The 16,293-nt window shown below is 29.9% G+C and overlaps 1 protein-coding gene across 1 annotated transcript in view; it reads left to right on the top strand.

The window, feature by feature from the left end:
• Positions 1 to 673: 673 nt before the first annotated feature.
• LOC112683352 (protein singed wings 2) overlaps positions 674 to 16,293 on the top strand; it is a 33,660-nt gene continuing 18,040 nt past the window's right edge. The window contains exons 1-3 of the mRNA XM_025554355.1: positions 674 to 734; positions 805 to 972; positions 3,848 to 4,010. Coding sequence (XP_025410140.1) covers positions 691 to 734; positions 805 to 972; positions 3,848 to 4,010 — 375 coding nt within the window. The 5' untranslated portion in view covers positions 674 to 690. The remainder of the gene's footprint in view (positions 735 to 804; positions 973 to 3,847; positions 4,011 to 16,293) is intronic.

Below are 16,293 nucleotides of genomic sequence, written 5' to 3'. Positions count from 1 at the left end.
ATAAAAACACAGTAATCTACTTTACATTTATCGAACACGGAATGTTTAATATTTAGATAATTTATTTATACCCTACTTACCCGAGTAGAAAGAAAATAAGACATATTGCCACCTTCATTGAGTTATATTACGAATACCATTTCAATACTGTCAAAAACCGTAGTATTAATTTGTTTATTTTTTATTATTACAATTTTGTGTTATTTTTATTTTAAGCAATACAATGTTTAAACATTTTTTTCCAATAACGTTGTAGCCGGATTTTGTTCACTTTATAGATATTTTGATGTTATCAAATTAGATAAACTACTTCGATTTCTTTGATATAAATGTTATTTTTATTTATATTTTAATAATAAATCGGTCAACGTGGTTTGTATTAAATATATTTAAGTATAAAAAATCATGTTACACTTAACACAGTGAATAGGAATACGTAAAGTGTTTTAATAGCTTTATAAGTAAAATTTATTAACTATCAAATATATTACCATAATAGATTATATTATTATGTATAGTTCAAAACGTTTTTGTTTGGTGCAATTGAACAACAAATTATCTTTTTTGTTAAATTTATTTATTTTGTTTGTTTGTCGCGCTATAAAATATGTTTACCTTGCCTCATCACCGTATACGTGTGTATACGTATGAATCATACCTAACACTATAGTGCGCGCATATCCTGAGAAAATGACGTGGAAAATGGACGTCTCCGGGTACGTGGCTCTTCTAATGTGAGTTACGACCAAATGCGATTATACGTGCGTACAGGTAAGGTAGACGTGTGTAAATAACTTCTTTCAGATTGTTGGCGACAATTCCAACGCCTCCAATTGTCGTGGCAGTTACGGTAAAATTAAGCGAATTTTGTGCGTTGCCGACGCCGCAGAACAAATGTATTAGCGTGAACAAAACGGACGGTTATCGCGTAGCTTGCAGTAATGGTTTTCACGAGGAATATTTGGCCGAAGAGTGAGTAATTCGGGTCAATGGCGTGATTGCAGATGTATAGATCAGGGAAGGCACCTTGAGAGTTCAATGTCATTGGTATTGGAAACAGGGTGATAGAGGACTAAAAGACCATTATCTTTGGGTACTACACGAAGCTTTTAGGTTTCCCTCATTTTGGTCGTATAAAATTAACTATTCGGTAGTTTATTAATCTCGTGCAGGTTATATAATTTAATACGCTATTCAGTGGCGGCTCATGGGTGCTGATGAAGGGAGTGCGACAATATGAAATAGTCTAACCATTTATTCTTGATATTATAATTTTATTATTGTCCAAATGCTAGTATACAATCACGGTTTAAAACGTATGTGATTAAATAAGACACTCTCTTAATCGATAGTAATAAAATTCCTTATTTCATGATCGGAAACCGTAATCCGCGGGTAAACTGTACAGATTAGCCTGGAAAAAATTATTATTGATATTTATATTTTTGGACGACGTGGTGTATCGTCCATACGCTTGAAGGATACCGCGGCTTAAACGTATTCGTATCCACACGTTCGCGTGACCTAACATGATATATACTATAGTATATAAAGTAGCCTGGGAGGCGACGATTATGGTACTTATGGCATACGCACATGGCAATCGCTGCCATCGCACTCAACAATATTTTTAAAATGATTATTTCGATTATTTGAAAATCACCATTTTAGTATTTTAAATATTAAATAATTTAATAAATTATTAATAGGGACACTATTACAATCAGAATTAATTATATTCTTTTAATAAATAATAATAGGAGCTGCGATCGTCCCGTTGTCCAAGTCACGAGCCGCCACTGATGCTATTACCTATTTGTTTAGATACGCGTTCGCATATGCTGGTACATTTATATCTAGATTACTGTGTTGTGTGTAATGGACAATTGCAGTAAATTACGATGTATATAAGTAGTGCCTACATATCTCTTTAGTTAGAATGGATAGTAATTGTTAGTGCGTTTATTGGAATTGAAGTTATATAACTTGTATTGTTCACTAGTAAAATTATTTTTTGGAGGATGTGGGAGGATTAAACTATATTTTACTACAATTTCTTAGATGGAAATTTTATTTATACCGAATTCCGATTAAAAACCAAAAATTTTATCTTATGTGATTTAGTCATAATTAGTATTTAATGTACACCCAACTAGTTAAGTTTTCAGTTTTTCCGATTAAAAGTAAAAAAGTAGAATCATAAACAAATTGCAATTCTAGTTTTTTTAGTTATTTTATTATAATTTTTCTATCTCATCTCTAATGTACCTATAAAATGGTTTTTGTGACAGTCTGACAGCTTTGGGAGGGTCCAAAGATCGAGCTATTTCAGTTGATGTTGTTTTTCGATCACCCAAATTAAAAATAATTAAATACATTTCGTTTTACTGTTTAATACAGGTATATAATATAATAATAATAATAATAATTTTTTTTTTTTTTATTGAAAAAAATATGACGTTATCATATTGTAAGAGGGGTTTCAAAATAAATATTAATGTAATATCATGTGAAAGCTATGGATTTTTTAAGTCTTCAATGTCCATACAAAATATCCGCCTTTATTATGAGCCTACAAAAATTCCGCTAAAAATGTCAGTTCCAAAATCAAGAAATACGCAGTATCGTCACTATATTATATAATATAGGTTGTATCTATGGGTGGTCATCGTTTCCGCCAAAAAACTTGATTTTCGTTTCCACCGAGTATCGTTTCCGTCAAATCTATTTATTTCTACTTATATTATTGTGATGGCGTTTGAGAACCCCTTATTTATCTGCAGTTCTATCGATTATCGATATATACATCGAGATTTGGGATAAGCCATAATTTTATATTGAAGGTATGTAAGAGATAATTGATTTTACGTTCAATAATTTCCACGCATTATAAATAAATATAAATCGAACTATATAATATTATAAGTTATAATATATATCATGCGTAGTTAGTGACGGTGTTATCGGGATGATTGGAGTTCTGCGATTGAATATTTCAGTACTGTGTCAACATAGCTATGTGAATCGTGAATATTATTCACTGAATAATATGCGTATTTATTGAATATATTAGAATTTATACGTATATATTTTATAAATTATTCTGTAAGATGTAATATAAAAAAACAGTTAATAAATACAACAAACGCAATAGAAGAATATAAAAAAAAAATTTTAAGAATGAGGTTTTTAAAAAAAAATTTAACAATTATTTGAAATAATAAATAATAAATAATAGAACTATAAGAAATATTTGACTTTATATTTATGGTAATATATATACAAATTTAATTATAAAATTCAATTGAAGTTCAAAAATATGAATCCGAAAATTAAGTTGAAAATTTTTTTGGGGGGGGGGTCAATAAAAACCGCCTCTCCGTGGTGGTATCTAGGTAATTCTAAATGGTCCTCAAATTATAATTTAGACCAGTGGTTCTCAACTGGTGTGCTGCAAAAAAGTCTGATATAAAAATATTGAAAACAGAATGTATTTTGTTTCTTTACATTTGTTTATCTGTACAGATAAATCATACGTATGTAGATTAGAATTATTTAGTTTTAGAACTGTACAGTTATTCGGAAATAAAATGAAAATACCGATTGATAAAACTGAATATCTTAGCGCGTAGCCAAATTTTTTTATGTCAAGTGCATGAGTGTGCCGCGAAAACTTGTAATGTATAAAAGTTTTCCGTGAATAAAAAAAGGTTGAGAACCACTGATTTAGACAGTTGTGTAGAAATAGATTTAATGGAAACAAAATCAAAAATTTCCGTTTTGGCGGAAACGATACTTGGCGGAAATGACTGACGCCCGTATCTATACAGAAAATAATTGTTGTCAGTTATTTTTTATTGCAAACTCTCATGCTCTGTCATTGGCCGTTGGACTACTTCGACCCAGACGTGTCATTGCGACCATATCCGAAACTCACGAAGTTGACGATAACCAAAAGCAATATCAAAGAAATCATCGGCGAGTTTCCGCCATTCTTGCGAAATTTAAAGGTAAAAAATACGCATATATCTTCAGGTTAATACGTGATTATCTATTTATACTGTATGTACAAAGTTTATATACTACAGTATTCGGGTACTGATGAAACTAAAATGTTAATTTTTACTTATCATTTCGTACGAAATAATTGGCGAGTTCTAAAATGTATAACAAAACCTAATTAATATATAAATTAATAAAGAAATAATTTATACAAAAAAATAAATAAATAAAAGTTTAATCTGGAGTATTATTATATTTGTAAAACACGACCGGTTTCGAATTAAATATTCATCATCAAGTATATACAAAGTAAATAAGATCGAAAGTCTAATTGTTTTTAAATTGTTAAATTGTTTAAACATAATTGTTTTATTACAAGATTCTCTGATAAGCAAATTAAACTAAACATCTTATTGTTTTTATTTATTATTTATTATTTATTACACAAATTGTGTAGTACATTCGTATTGCTTATATTACATCAGCGTATTTACTACTATAAATACCTGTGTACCGTAGATTTAAAATAGATACGTTAAAGTATGCATGGATAAAGAAAATTGCAAAATTTTATTTCAGCTACTTATAATATAATGGGATGAATAACGATCGTCATTATTTTTCGGTTTGAATTGCGTCCGTGTTTAGTTTATTATAAAATTTAAATGAAACCAATTTCAGTAGGTACCTAATGCACAAAAATTTGTCGACTATAATGTTGGTTTGATATTTCATAATTCATAGGTATGACACGTTTCAAGCTACCGCACACAATCCACCAAATATGTACGTCAAATACTACCCATATACATGGTTATTGTTTATTATACCTAAATAATATTTAATTTATTTATATATCGTGTTCGGACTAGCCACCCGAATATCTATATAAAAATGTATAGTAATTAAAGGCGAATCCGTGTAATGTATGATAATGCCACGTAATAAATTGTTTAACATTGTAATTTATCATGAGACTGACATTTTATGTATCTTTACAGTATAAATATATCTTCTTTTAAAACTGAGCTGAACCAAAAAGTATTTTAACGCAGAGAATTTCGTAGATCATTTGAACATCGTTCCGTGAAGAGCATTAAACTTATTTATTTACTTTTTGCAGTAGTGTGTTATTGTTTGACGTTTGGTCGTAAAAATGAGTTCGTATAAAACCACACAGTGCGGAGGTCTACAGTGATATGTTGTGAATTTCAAGACGATTTCGCTTCAACAGTTTGTAGAAATATAAACTCGTATTTGCAGAGCGATTTGTGTGTACAGATCTAATCTAAATCTAATTTGTACACACATTTCGTATAATAACCAATGCGTAATAATTATAATATTGAGTAAATCGTTAAAATAATTATTTTTAAGGAGATTAATATAATAAAATTTACCGTTAGTGCAGCAATTATATATCATATTGTTGTAATGATAATTACATTACTTTTTTGGACTTTTATTATATTATACTTCTATGAAATGGAAACCGATATTTTCGTTTTTATTGATAAAATTAATGACGCATACGATTACTGTGGAATACAAATTATGTATCTTAAAATTTTTTCCTAATGTTATGGTTATCGATTAGTATGGTCAAAAGGTCATACAAAATGTTAGATATGCTAGTAATTTTTTTTAAACAACGCAACGGTGCACAATGCCACAATGTAAAATATAAATGTACATCGCTGCCAAGGATAACAAATCAGCAAGACTGCAGCAGACGTAGGAGTAGTGGGGGTTATGCCGGCTGCAGCCGTAGTTGTCATTTAACTATACGGCAAACTTAATATTTCTAACAACTATTTAAATAATTAATTTTTTGAACTTTTCTCATTTGATGGTTCTTCTGCACATCGAGTATTTGCATTAGAAAAAGAAATCATGAAAATCGATCAAGTAGAACTTCAGATATAATTATCATAAGAAATCGCCTCACGTTTTAATGATATATAAATATAAAGATAATTATGTCGAAGATTGATTTGTTTTTTAACACACTCAATGAATCATGAATCATATAAGATTAATATGGTCTTATATATTCGTAAAAATTCATAAACTGTTTACTATAAATACGATTTTGTATTTGAATTTGAATTTTTATCTAATATAGGAAGTTCTGAAATAATAGTTTTACTTTTTATAATCATAAAAATAATAATTTACTCAGTAGACGGATACGCACGAAAACAAATATAATTTTTAATAATTTAATATATGGGGTAAATAAGATAAGATTTTGAGTAAAATTGAATTTATTAAGATTTTTATTTTCATAATTGAATAAAAATACCAATTGAGCATTTCCACCTATATGCATGGACGCCTATATGGAGGGGGGGCAAGAGAGGGTCACGTCTCCCCCTGGAAAATGTCAAAAATCTTGGAAAATTGTTTACTATGATCAGAATATATTTAAATAGAATTTAAAAATTTAATTTAATATATGAAAATCTATAATTTTTTTATAAAAAATCTATTTAGTTTGGAAAATCAGGTTATCAGCTATAAATAACAATACGCTTTTTCGTTTCTATTCTATGGATAATTATAAATTCTTAAAATATTGTTTGTTTCCAGAAATACGGTATATATATCAGTGCCGTAACTACAAAATAGGAGGCTCGTGTGCGGTAATTATATTGGGCCCCTTCCTAGGATTTATTTTTTTTCAATTTAAGTACCAATTTTTTTAGGTTTTGAAGCACGTTTTACATCACTTAGTGCAGTGGTCTTCAACTGGTGGATCGCGTAAGCGGTTAGCATGACACTTTTGGGTCGCGTAAGCTTTAAGATTGGGCCGCGATAAGTTTTCTGTTTAAAATTTAAAAAATTCATATTTATATATATATTATACAATGTATGTCATATGATATTGCATAAAAATGTTTTCGAATAAACCCGAAACCGTACTATTTTATACTATTTTAAATTTGTAGGAGATTAAAATGAACACTTTTTTCTCAAACACTCATACTTAATTAGAAAAAATCCTCAGACCAATACGCAACACATACCACTAATCATTAACTGTCGAACACATAGTGGAGGAGTGTACATAATTTACCTCAATACGCACCGACCTGAACATGCTATCCAACATAATAAAAGTACTTGGCGAAAAACAAACTCGGAAATTTGTCACATTATTAAGTATCACAAATATATTAGTAAATATTAATTTTCATCTAACTTTACCTTTATAATATTTCATATGTAATATTGTAATTTTACATTAACACCTAACACTAACACCTAACACATCAAATATTTAACATTTAATAGCTAATAATATTTGCTGTTGAAGCCTCAATTTTCAAATAAAAGAAATATAGAGTTAGTCCGACTTAATTTATAAATCTTATTTACATTTCATATATCTATAAACGCATTGTGTTAAATTGAGCTGAGGTGGAGGTATTTCGTATGAAAACAGTCCAGGACAAATATCGCACTCATTTCTTTTGTGTATCAAAATATACATTTTTCGGTATCATTACATGCATTTTTTTTTGTATTATTATTTATATTAAAAATTAAATATTTCCTTAATACCTAAAAAATATAAATTTTGATTTATTTAGTTATTAAAAAACTTCTAAAATGGCATACATTAAACAATTGTAATTTTTTTATTTGGTTTTCATGGCTAACGAAATTTATATGGGTCCCGAAAAATGTTTGAAAAGAAAAGTGGGTTGTAGGTCCAGGTGCGTACACAAGGGGGGGTTAGGGGTTCAAACCCCTCCCGAAATTCAGGAAAATGATTAAATATGTTTTTATATAGTAAATTTGGTATATAAATTATATTATTATAAAAATGTACAACATAAAACCCCTCCCAAAATATTCTTTTGTATATGCACCTGCGCAGGTCGAAAAAGGTTAAAGATCACTGAGTTAGTGTATGATATATGTATATATATCAAACTAAATACCTATAACCAGTGGTGAATTGGAGGGTATACGGCATATACCCAATATGCTATTTTTATCCATGGCGTATAGCTTATGAGAAATTGATGATACGCGGATGTACAGCCGTATCTAACGTATAGCTTGTAATTTGACAAATATAAATAGTAAAACTTTTGGTTATATTTATGACGTGATTTGGTATCGGATATATATATATTTTTTTATAAGAAATTCAAATTTGTTTTCATTAGAAAAGTGGGATCCCAAAGACTATGTGAATTCGTGGATGATAAATCATAGATCAGCAGAAGACAATATAAGTAAATTATGTCACCCAGATGTAGATCCGAATAGTGAAAACAAAATAAGTCTTTGGAGAATACTGACGTAAAAAAAAAGTAACCATGATCTTTTTTTTTTTTTTTTGATTAAATTTTTTTGTCAATGTGACAGTAATAAACGTGATATAAAATGTAAGCGAAGCCTGAAATTTTTTTGTATGTCATGTTAAAATTTTATACTATAAACACGTGCTTTCTAACATTAAAAATAGATAGAGATATGAAGATTAGTTAAATTAAAAATCAATAATCACTTAATAAAATAATTAGTCCATTTGTTTAGCATGTAGAAGTATTATAGAATAAATACGAAAGTATAATATTCTATCAGGTTATAAGTGAATACAAGTATAGTGAATATTGTTTGAGCGAAGCGAGAAAAAATTTTTTTGGTTCCTACCATATGATAGTTACTACATGAAATAAGATGTATACCAGTGCATTTTATAAGGAATTTTCACTGGGCGACAAAAAATGTTCTTCTTAAAATAGTCAATGTATAATACCATAGTACAATTATAGTACCTTTGATTATTGCAATTATTGCACCTTTGATTTATCTGATGTCATGAATGGCCTTGTCCCACTGAAGAACAAAAAATCTACTGATCCTGATGGTTTATCTGGTGAATTCTTATTTAATATTCGACACACTCTTTGCTTTCCGTTATGGCTTTTATTCCGTAAAAGTCTTGACACAGGTGTATTTCCTGAGACATTTAAACTTAGCTCTGTGACTCCCGTATTTAAATCAGGCGTCATCTCTGATGTCTGTAACCATTGTCCGATAACCATTCTTAGCCACATCTCTAAGCTCTTCGAATCCCTAGTTCTGCGATACGTTCAACCAATAGTTAATCCCACTTTAATAGAGGAACAACACGGATTTCGCCCCAAGCGTTCTACTACAACTTGTAATCTAGTATTTGTTAACTATGTATTTGAAGCGTTCACAAGTGGTAATCAAGTAGATGTCATCTATATTGACTTCCGTAAAGCTTTCGACAGGGTAGATTACAAGACTCTATTGAAAATTTTAATGGATAGTGGTTTTGGAGAACTTTTATTGTCATGGTTTGGCTCATATTTAAAAAATCGTAAGCAATACGTAAAAGTGTTTGGTTATAAATCCGCCATTTGTAACATACCATCTGGTGTCCCTCAAGAAGGACATCTTTCTCCCTTAATTTTCTCTCTATTCATAAATAGTATCAAAAGTGTTATTCGAAATAGTAAATTTTTATTATTTTCGGACGACCTGAAGTTATTTTTAAAAATTTGCTGTGAAAGTGACCGCCAACTGCTTCAAAATGATTTGTATGCATTAAGTGATTGGGCTAATAATTTAGGTTTAGAATTTAATATTCACAAATGTCACTCTATGTCCTTCCACAGAACTCATCATCCTATTATGTATAATTACTTACTAAAAGAAGTACCCTTAATGTTGTTAGTACAGCAAATTACCTCGGTATCACATTTGATCGGGAACTTAACTTCCATGATCACATTGAAAAATTCTGTTGTAAGGCACTTAAAACACTTGGTTTCGTTAAGAGGGTCTCCAATTAATTCAACTTGTTAGCCCCGTTAAAATCATTATACTGTGCTCTTGTATGACCTATTCTAGAATATGCGGTGGTTATTTGGGACCCTAATACCGTAATTGCTAAAAACCAAGTAGAGGGAGTCCAACGAAAATTCTTATATTTTGCTGTCAGGGTACTCCATATTACTCACCAACCATACGACTATGAGCCAGTATTAACTAAACTTGGGTTAACAACACTTGCTGATAGGCGTATTTCTGCTAGTCAAAACTTTTCGAGAAAGCTTATGGATGGATCTATCAATTGTCCTGATTTATTATGTGAAATTAATTTCAAAGTCCCTAACTTCCATTCTCGATCACATTATCCTTTCTTCATCCCCATCTGCACCACTAACTATTCATTTAACAGACCTATTTTCAAAATTATGCACATTGCAAACGAGAACGTCCCCACTTTCACTTTTGTATAACTTATTAAATTATAATTAAATTTGTATGTATGTGTCTCTAAAAATTGTACTTTGGGCCACGGCCTGTTTTGTAAAATAAAAATAAAAATAAAATAGTAGGTATTACACGTTTGTTTCACATTATTTCGCCCAATCTTTTAAAATACTGTTGACAGAGTATAATCACTGGGCGACATTTGTGTCGCCTAGTTAACTAGTTAAAAAATGCACTAGCGTATACCCATGATTTATTTTAGCAATACATCACTGGCTATATCTGTTGTATATTATATTTCATTATATTTATGTAGTAAATTTATTTAAGTAGTTTAGGTAGGTATGTTGTATTCCTACACAAATACTCAATGGACTCATTGTTAAATAAATATTATATTATTCTAAAGTATTATAACAACCTTATCTGAATTTTAAAAATTTTTCTTTTAATTATTAAATAATTGTGTGTTTGTAAAGTGTAGTTTATTTCAGGCTGGGACTAGGGGGCCCCCTAAATTTATGTAAGCCTTGGGGCCCGTGTGCGCGGCACACTCTGCACACCCGGTTTTTGCGGCACTGATGTATATGTGAGTGTACAAACCACCATAATATTTATATAATATTTGTAAATTTATTTTAAGTGTCCAATTTATATTATTAATTAAAAATTTCAATAAATTACTTTTATGGTAAATCAGTTAAATAATTATCATTTTATAGTCTTACAGTTTGATATATATAATTTAATAGTATATTGTAAAATTGTAAGCCCCTTCTTATATCGTGGGTTATTCCTATTTATAAATAGATTGATAAATTAAAATGTTGTCCCCCCCCTTGAGAATTTTCCTATGGGCACCCTTGCCAATATGTCATATTTATAAATATTCGTTATGTGATTTTATGCATAGTAAATTACATAAAAACATAACGTTTTATTAATAAAGAAAATCATCAATTTATACATAGTTTTTTATATAATAAGTAGGTTTGATAAACGGTAAATAGTTAATTAATACAATGATAAATGATTAATACAGTGATAAATGTGAATTGGGGAAAACCCACTAATAGGACCCAGCATTTACTAATAATTTTTATACAGTTAAAATAGAGCAACTAATCAGTCTAAAATGTCTGGATAATTTCATTACGCGTGGAAAACTACATTGCATTTTTCCGTATCATTTCATTAAATTGAATATTATATCGTGTGAATTATTTTATTAGTAGATTTTGAGAGCTGAAAAAAAAGTGAAAACAAAATAATTTTAAATAGTGCAGAAATGTTTCGAACAAATACACTGGCTATAACTATATTTTGGTGCATCATAAACATTTGAATAAATAATCTATTAGTGCTTAACTTCTCTTGTTTCCATTCAATGAACTAATTTATTTAAGTTTTGTGGATTATCGTTTCAATACAAGGATAAATAATTACTTAATCACGTGAAACACTTGGATCAGGTCCGGATTATAAGATATAATATGTGTACATCAATTTGCCAAAAAGATGTAATACAGGGTGTAAATATTATTCGATTCTTACGTTTAAGAAAATACAGATTGGGAGAAAAAAATAAGATGTTATACAACAAGTATATTCGAATATCAAACAGAGGGACTTTGTAATCGAATCGCGCTTACGGAGATTGACAATTTCAATTTTAAACCACATGTATATTTTTTTTTTTTTGGTTTACGGTCATTGAGACCATACCACCAAACAAATTTCTCTCCATCTATCTCTATTTTCTGCCGCTACTCTCCATGGTATCTCTGGTTCAATTCTTTTCGCGTCTCTTTTTACACAGTCTTCCCAACGTAAGCGTGGTCTTCCGAGGGAACTCTTACCGCATGTATATGATCTTATAATGTAAATTTATCAGTCGCGGTGGAACACTTAAGTGTTAAAATATCGTTTATTTAACGTCAAGGGTTATAAATTTTTCACGGTCCGTCTCTATTTCGTATTATGTATTCATATGTACTTATGTATTTTATTTTATAATGTATATGAATCGACACAACACTGCCATTGATGTATCGCATAATTTTGAATTTAAGCAACCGGTTTTTTACGCATTAATCCAGCCTTCGGAGATTTAATAATGATTATTATTATTATTATTATTGTTCATTAAATGTTTTAATAGTTGTCGTGTGAATCGAATAGTTTTTCTTCGGTCGGTTCACGTTTCCCGTCGTTACACAAAGTTCTGAAACGCGCTCGCACTGCTTTTCCCATCGAGATACATAGACACTTTACTTTTTCCGTGTTAGGCCTGTTTTAAAATTCAATTGTCAGAGGCTTCTACTGCTGAGCTGTTCTAATTTATAGCATTGAAAAATGCAACTGTACGTTCTTCGCTGTCATTACTTTATTATTCAAAACCAATTTTCAACTCGTTCTAATGCATTGTAATTACAAACTTATTTGCGTTTTATTATTATTATGATTATTATTTTTTGTTGTAAGGATACACAGCATTACATCATAGTTATTTTTATTTTTTACTTAGTTTTTTTTTAAATGTTCGACCGTTTTGGTAATAATTAATATAATTATTATGATAGTATTCTTTCTGGCGTAAACATTTTGTTGTTCCGTTTTCGTTGTACCTAGTTACTTTTATCTATTGTTATTTTTATCTAACAAAAATAAATCATAAATTAAACAATAATATATTTGCACTTGTCTTATAATATAGATAGTGTACAGATTAATCTGCAGATAATTTCCAAGTGATTTATGTCATTAATTTTTTTTTCTTCTGATTATTTGGTCAATTGATAACAAGTTTTTGACCCGTGAATTTTCATAAAAAAGTAATTCAAAATATTCATTATTTATATATATTGTCTAAAGACAGCACAAAATATGTTCTGAAATAATATAGATTCTACTAAGGCAGAGGTTTCCAACCAGGGTGCCGCAAAAATATTTGAAATATATATTTATTTTTAAACGCCTTCATGAAAAATGTAGCACTGTGAGTAATAAAACAGACTATACTCTATGTTTATAGTATAAAACCTATTGTGTATAATTAATTAGGTATATACAATATAATTAAATTATTAATACATATAATTTTTACTTAGTAATACTGAGATGTTCAATCCATTTTAATTTTAATGCTCGTTCGATTGCTATCGATTTGATGTGAACTGTTTTAAAGTTTATGGTAAAATACTAGTGACTTTATCTTATCTTTATTGTTTATTAATGCTAAATAAAACCGAAGTTACAAAATAAAAATTTAAATATACGATATATTAGTATTGAGTATTCAGTATAAGCTATAGAGTATAGGGCATAGGCTATAGAGTGCCTCCAAATTTTTAGAAAATAATAAAGGGTGCCGTGAGTCAAAAATGGATTGGGAATTTCTGTACTAAGGTACTGTATCTTTATGATAAATTGTAAGTTATTAATTAAAATAATGAAATAATTCAACGTTATTTTAATATTTTAAATAACATATAAATAAATAAATACGCAACGGGATTTGAGTTATTCTAGTCCTATTCAGTATATCTAAGATTTAATATTAACATATTATTGGTAATTTATAAACAGAATAAATTTATGATGTAGTTCCGTACCTTACCTTCAGCGCATTATCATGGATAAATATGTATTGTAGTTCAGTAGTACCATTGATTTTAAAGTGTTTGGAAAGAATTTTGTTAGTGAATACACGTCTACGTGTTCACGTTCATATTTTGCGAACGACACTCGCTTTTTTCAAATAGAACGTGAACGTTTATATTTTAATGAATTTGAACGATTTTTTTGGAATTCGAATTTATTTACTATCTTAAAAATATATCTATAAACAATAAATAATGATTATAATATGTTTAAGTATAGGTTATAAAAGTAGATAGAAATAGGGGCTTCTGGGCCACCCACACCTCCACACCCCACACCTGCAGAGAACCAGCACCCGCCACCCGCTGCCGTCGTTATTTTTTTTTCGCCGCCTGATCGTTTACGTAACCTGTGTATAATATACCCCCCTCGATATTTTTTCCATTTTCATTTTTCTTCACGCTACCCGATCGTTCATGTAACCTATGTATATTATACCCCCTTCATATTTTTCTATTGGAAAATTGTCATGTCTTTTCTTCTAACCTCCTAACCGATCGCACACAAGTCTTTGCTTGCTTCTTATTTTCACAGCCATACTCCGGTTTTAACTCTCATCGCTATGTTTTATTTTTCCGTTGCATTATTTCAAGCATATCGAAAATCTTTAACTGCGAAGTGTGCGTAAAATCTTTTTCGAGTAAAGATCGTTTAACAAGACATGCTAAAATCCATAGCGGTATACGTGTTACTTGTAGTATATGTCCTACGACATAAGCCGACGTGATGCTTTTGCAAGACATATGATAATATTTATAATAGATAATCTATTATAAGTTAGGCTAGGTTAGGTTAGGTTAACTAACCCTAACCTAACCTAACTAGGCTATAATAGCCTCTTACCGGTCACACACAAGTGTCTGCCCGCTAATTGTTTTCACAGCTATACTTGTGTTTTTATTTTTTTTCTAAGTGTTTTCATAGTTATACTTGTGTCTTAAAATTGTTTTCTAAGTGTTTCACTAAATTATTTTATTATGGCCGGTTCGATCATCAACAATACTATAAACAAGTATAAGTATGTCGCACCTACATCACCGAGCAGCCTCATCGATTGCAGTACATATACACGCGACTTCGCTGCATGCAAATTTATAAACATTGGATTAGACTCTACAGATCATTTCAACGCAGTCATTCATATAATAATATTATCACGCCATGTATCTATTTCAATGAAGTTTCTACGGAGGATATTTTCACTTATGGGTAATATACTGTCATTTATTCTCGATAAACCTGTAAAATATAAGTGGATCACATTCCTGGAAACGGATTCTTACCGAACCTCGAGTATGGTGTATTAGGGCGAGAGTGTGTTGGTGGTCGAAAATATAAGCCAAGACAATTGTCGCATACTGCTCAATCGTTCAGATCTCATTATATTACAATATTTGGAGTGGTGTTTATTCGAATCAATCGTCCGCAAATCGTCATTCATACGGCCTATTGTTATGAATGAAACAGTTCGATGATATGTGCGATTACATCAAAGACAATTATGGTTGAGATCATTGTGTTGAAGATATGGCTACAACTATCAGAAGTATGGAAGATGATGAGATTTCTAATTTTTTCCCGAAAACCACACCAAACTTCATGAGTCAGCCAAAACTACTGACGTCTAGTCAAATAGCCGAACAATGTATGTCGGAGATTGAAGACAATAAAACGTTTTAGGTATATATTAAAATACATATTAAAACCTCTTTACATAATTATTAAATATTTTATTTTTATTTTTAGGAGAGCGAGGGTGCTACCCTCATATGCGGATTCCCGATATACTTCTTCTCACGTGTGGGGTCTACCTTGTAAGACGTTGATCGCAATGATCGCATAATACCTATATTATAATATACCATATTTTTAGCTCTGATTTGAAAAATATAATGTAATAATAATAATGTTTACATAAAAATTCAATATAAAAAATAATAATAAATTTACGATAAACTGTTAATAATAGATAAAAAAACTGTTACATAGTCAAAAAATAATAAATAATAATTTTAGCGCTAAACATTTTTAATATCCCTCAGAAATACTATAAATATATCGTATTTGCAAGCAACCTTCTAACAATAATGGTTGAGATGGGATTTAAGTAGTTTTTTAGTTGTAATTCTCATTGTTTTCATGATCTTTGTCTTTGCATCCAGCTATGATCTCTCTATGCTCTGAGTGTGAGACTCCGTCGAAGGATCCACGTAGTTTTGCTGATGGTTGATCGTTTTATGTATATATTCACTACCATTCAAACATCTATAAGCCACCCACTCATGAGAGTAAATAACATAGCCAACTTCACATCCTCGCTGTATAATTGGAAGTAATGTATTTTTGTCTCTCCGAAGTACA

Source organism: Sipha flava, unplaced genomic scaffold (genome assembly GCF_003268045.1).
Source record: "Sipha flava isolate LNK unplaced genomic scaffold, YSA_version1 224_pilon_pilon, whole genome shotgun sequence".
Lineage (NCBI taxonomy): Eukaryota > Metazoa > Arthropoda > Insecta > Hemiptera > Aphididae > Sipha > Sipha flava.
The sequence above is the reverse complement of the archived record's forward strand: the minus strand, read 5'-3'. Positions and strand labels throughout refer to the sequence as shown.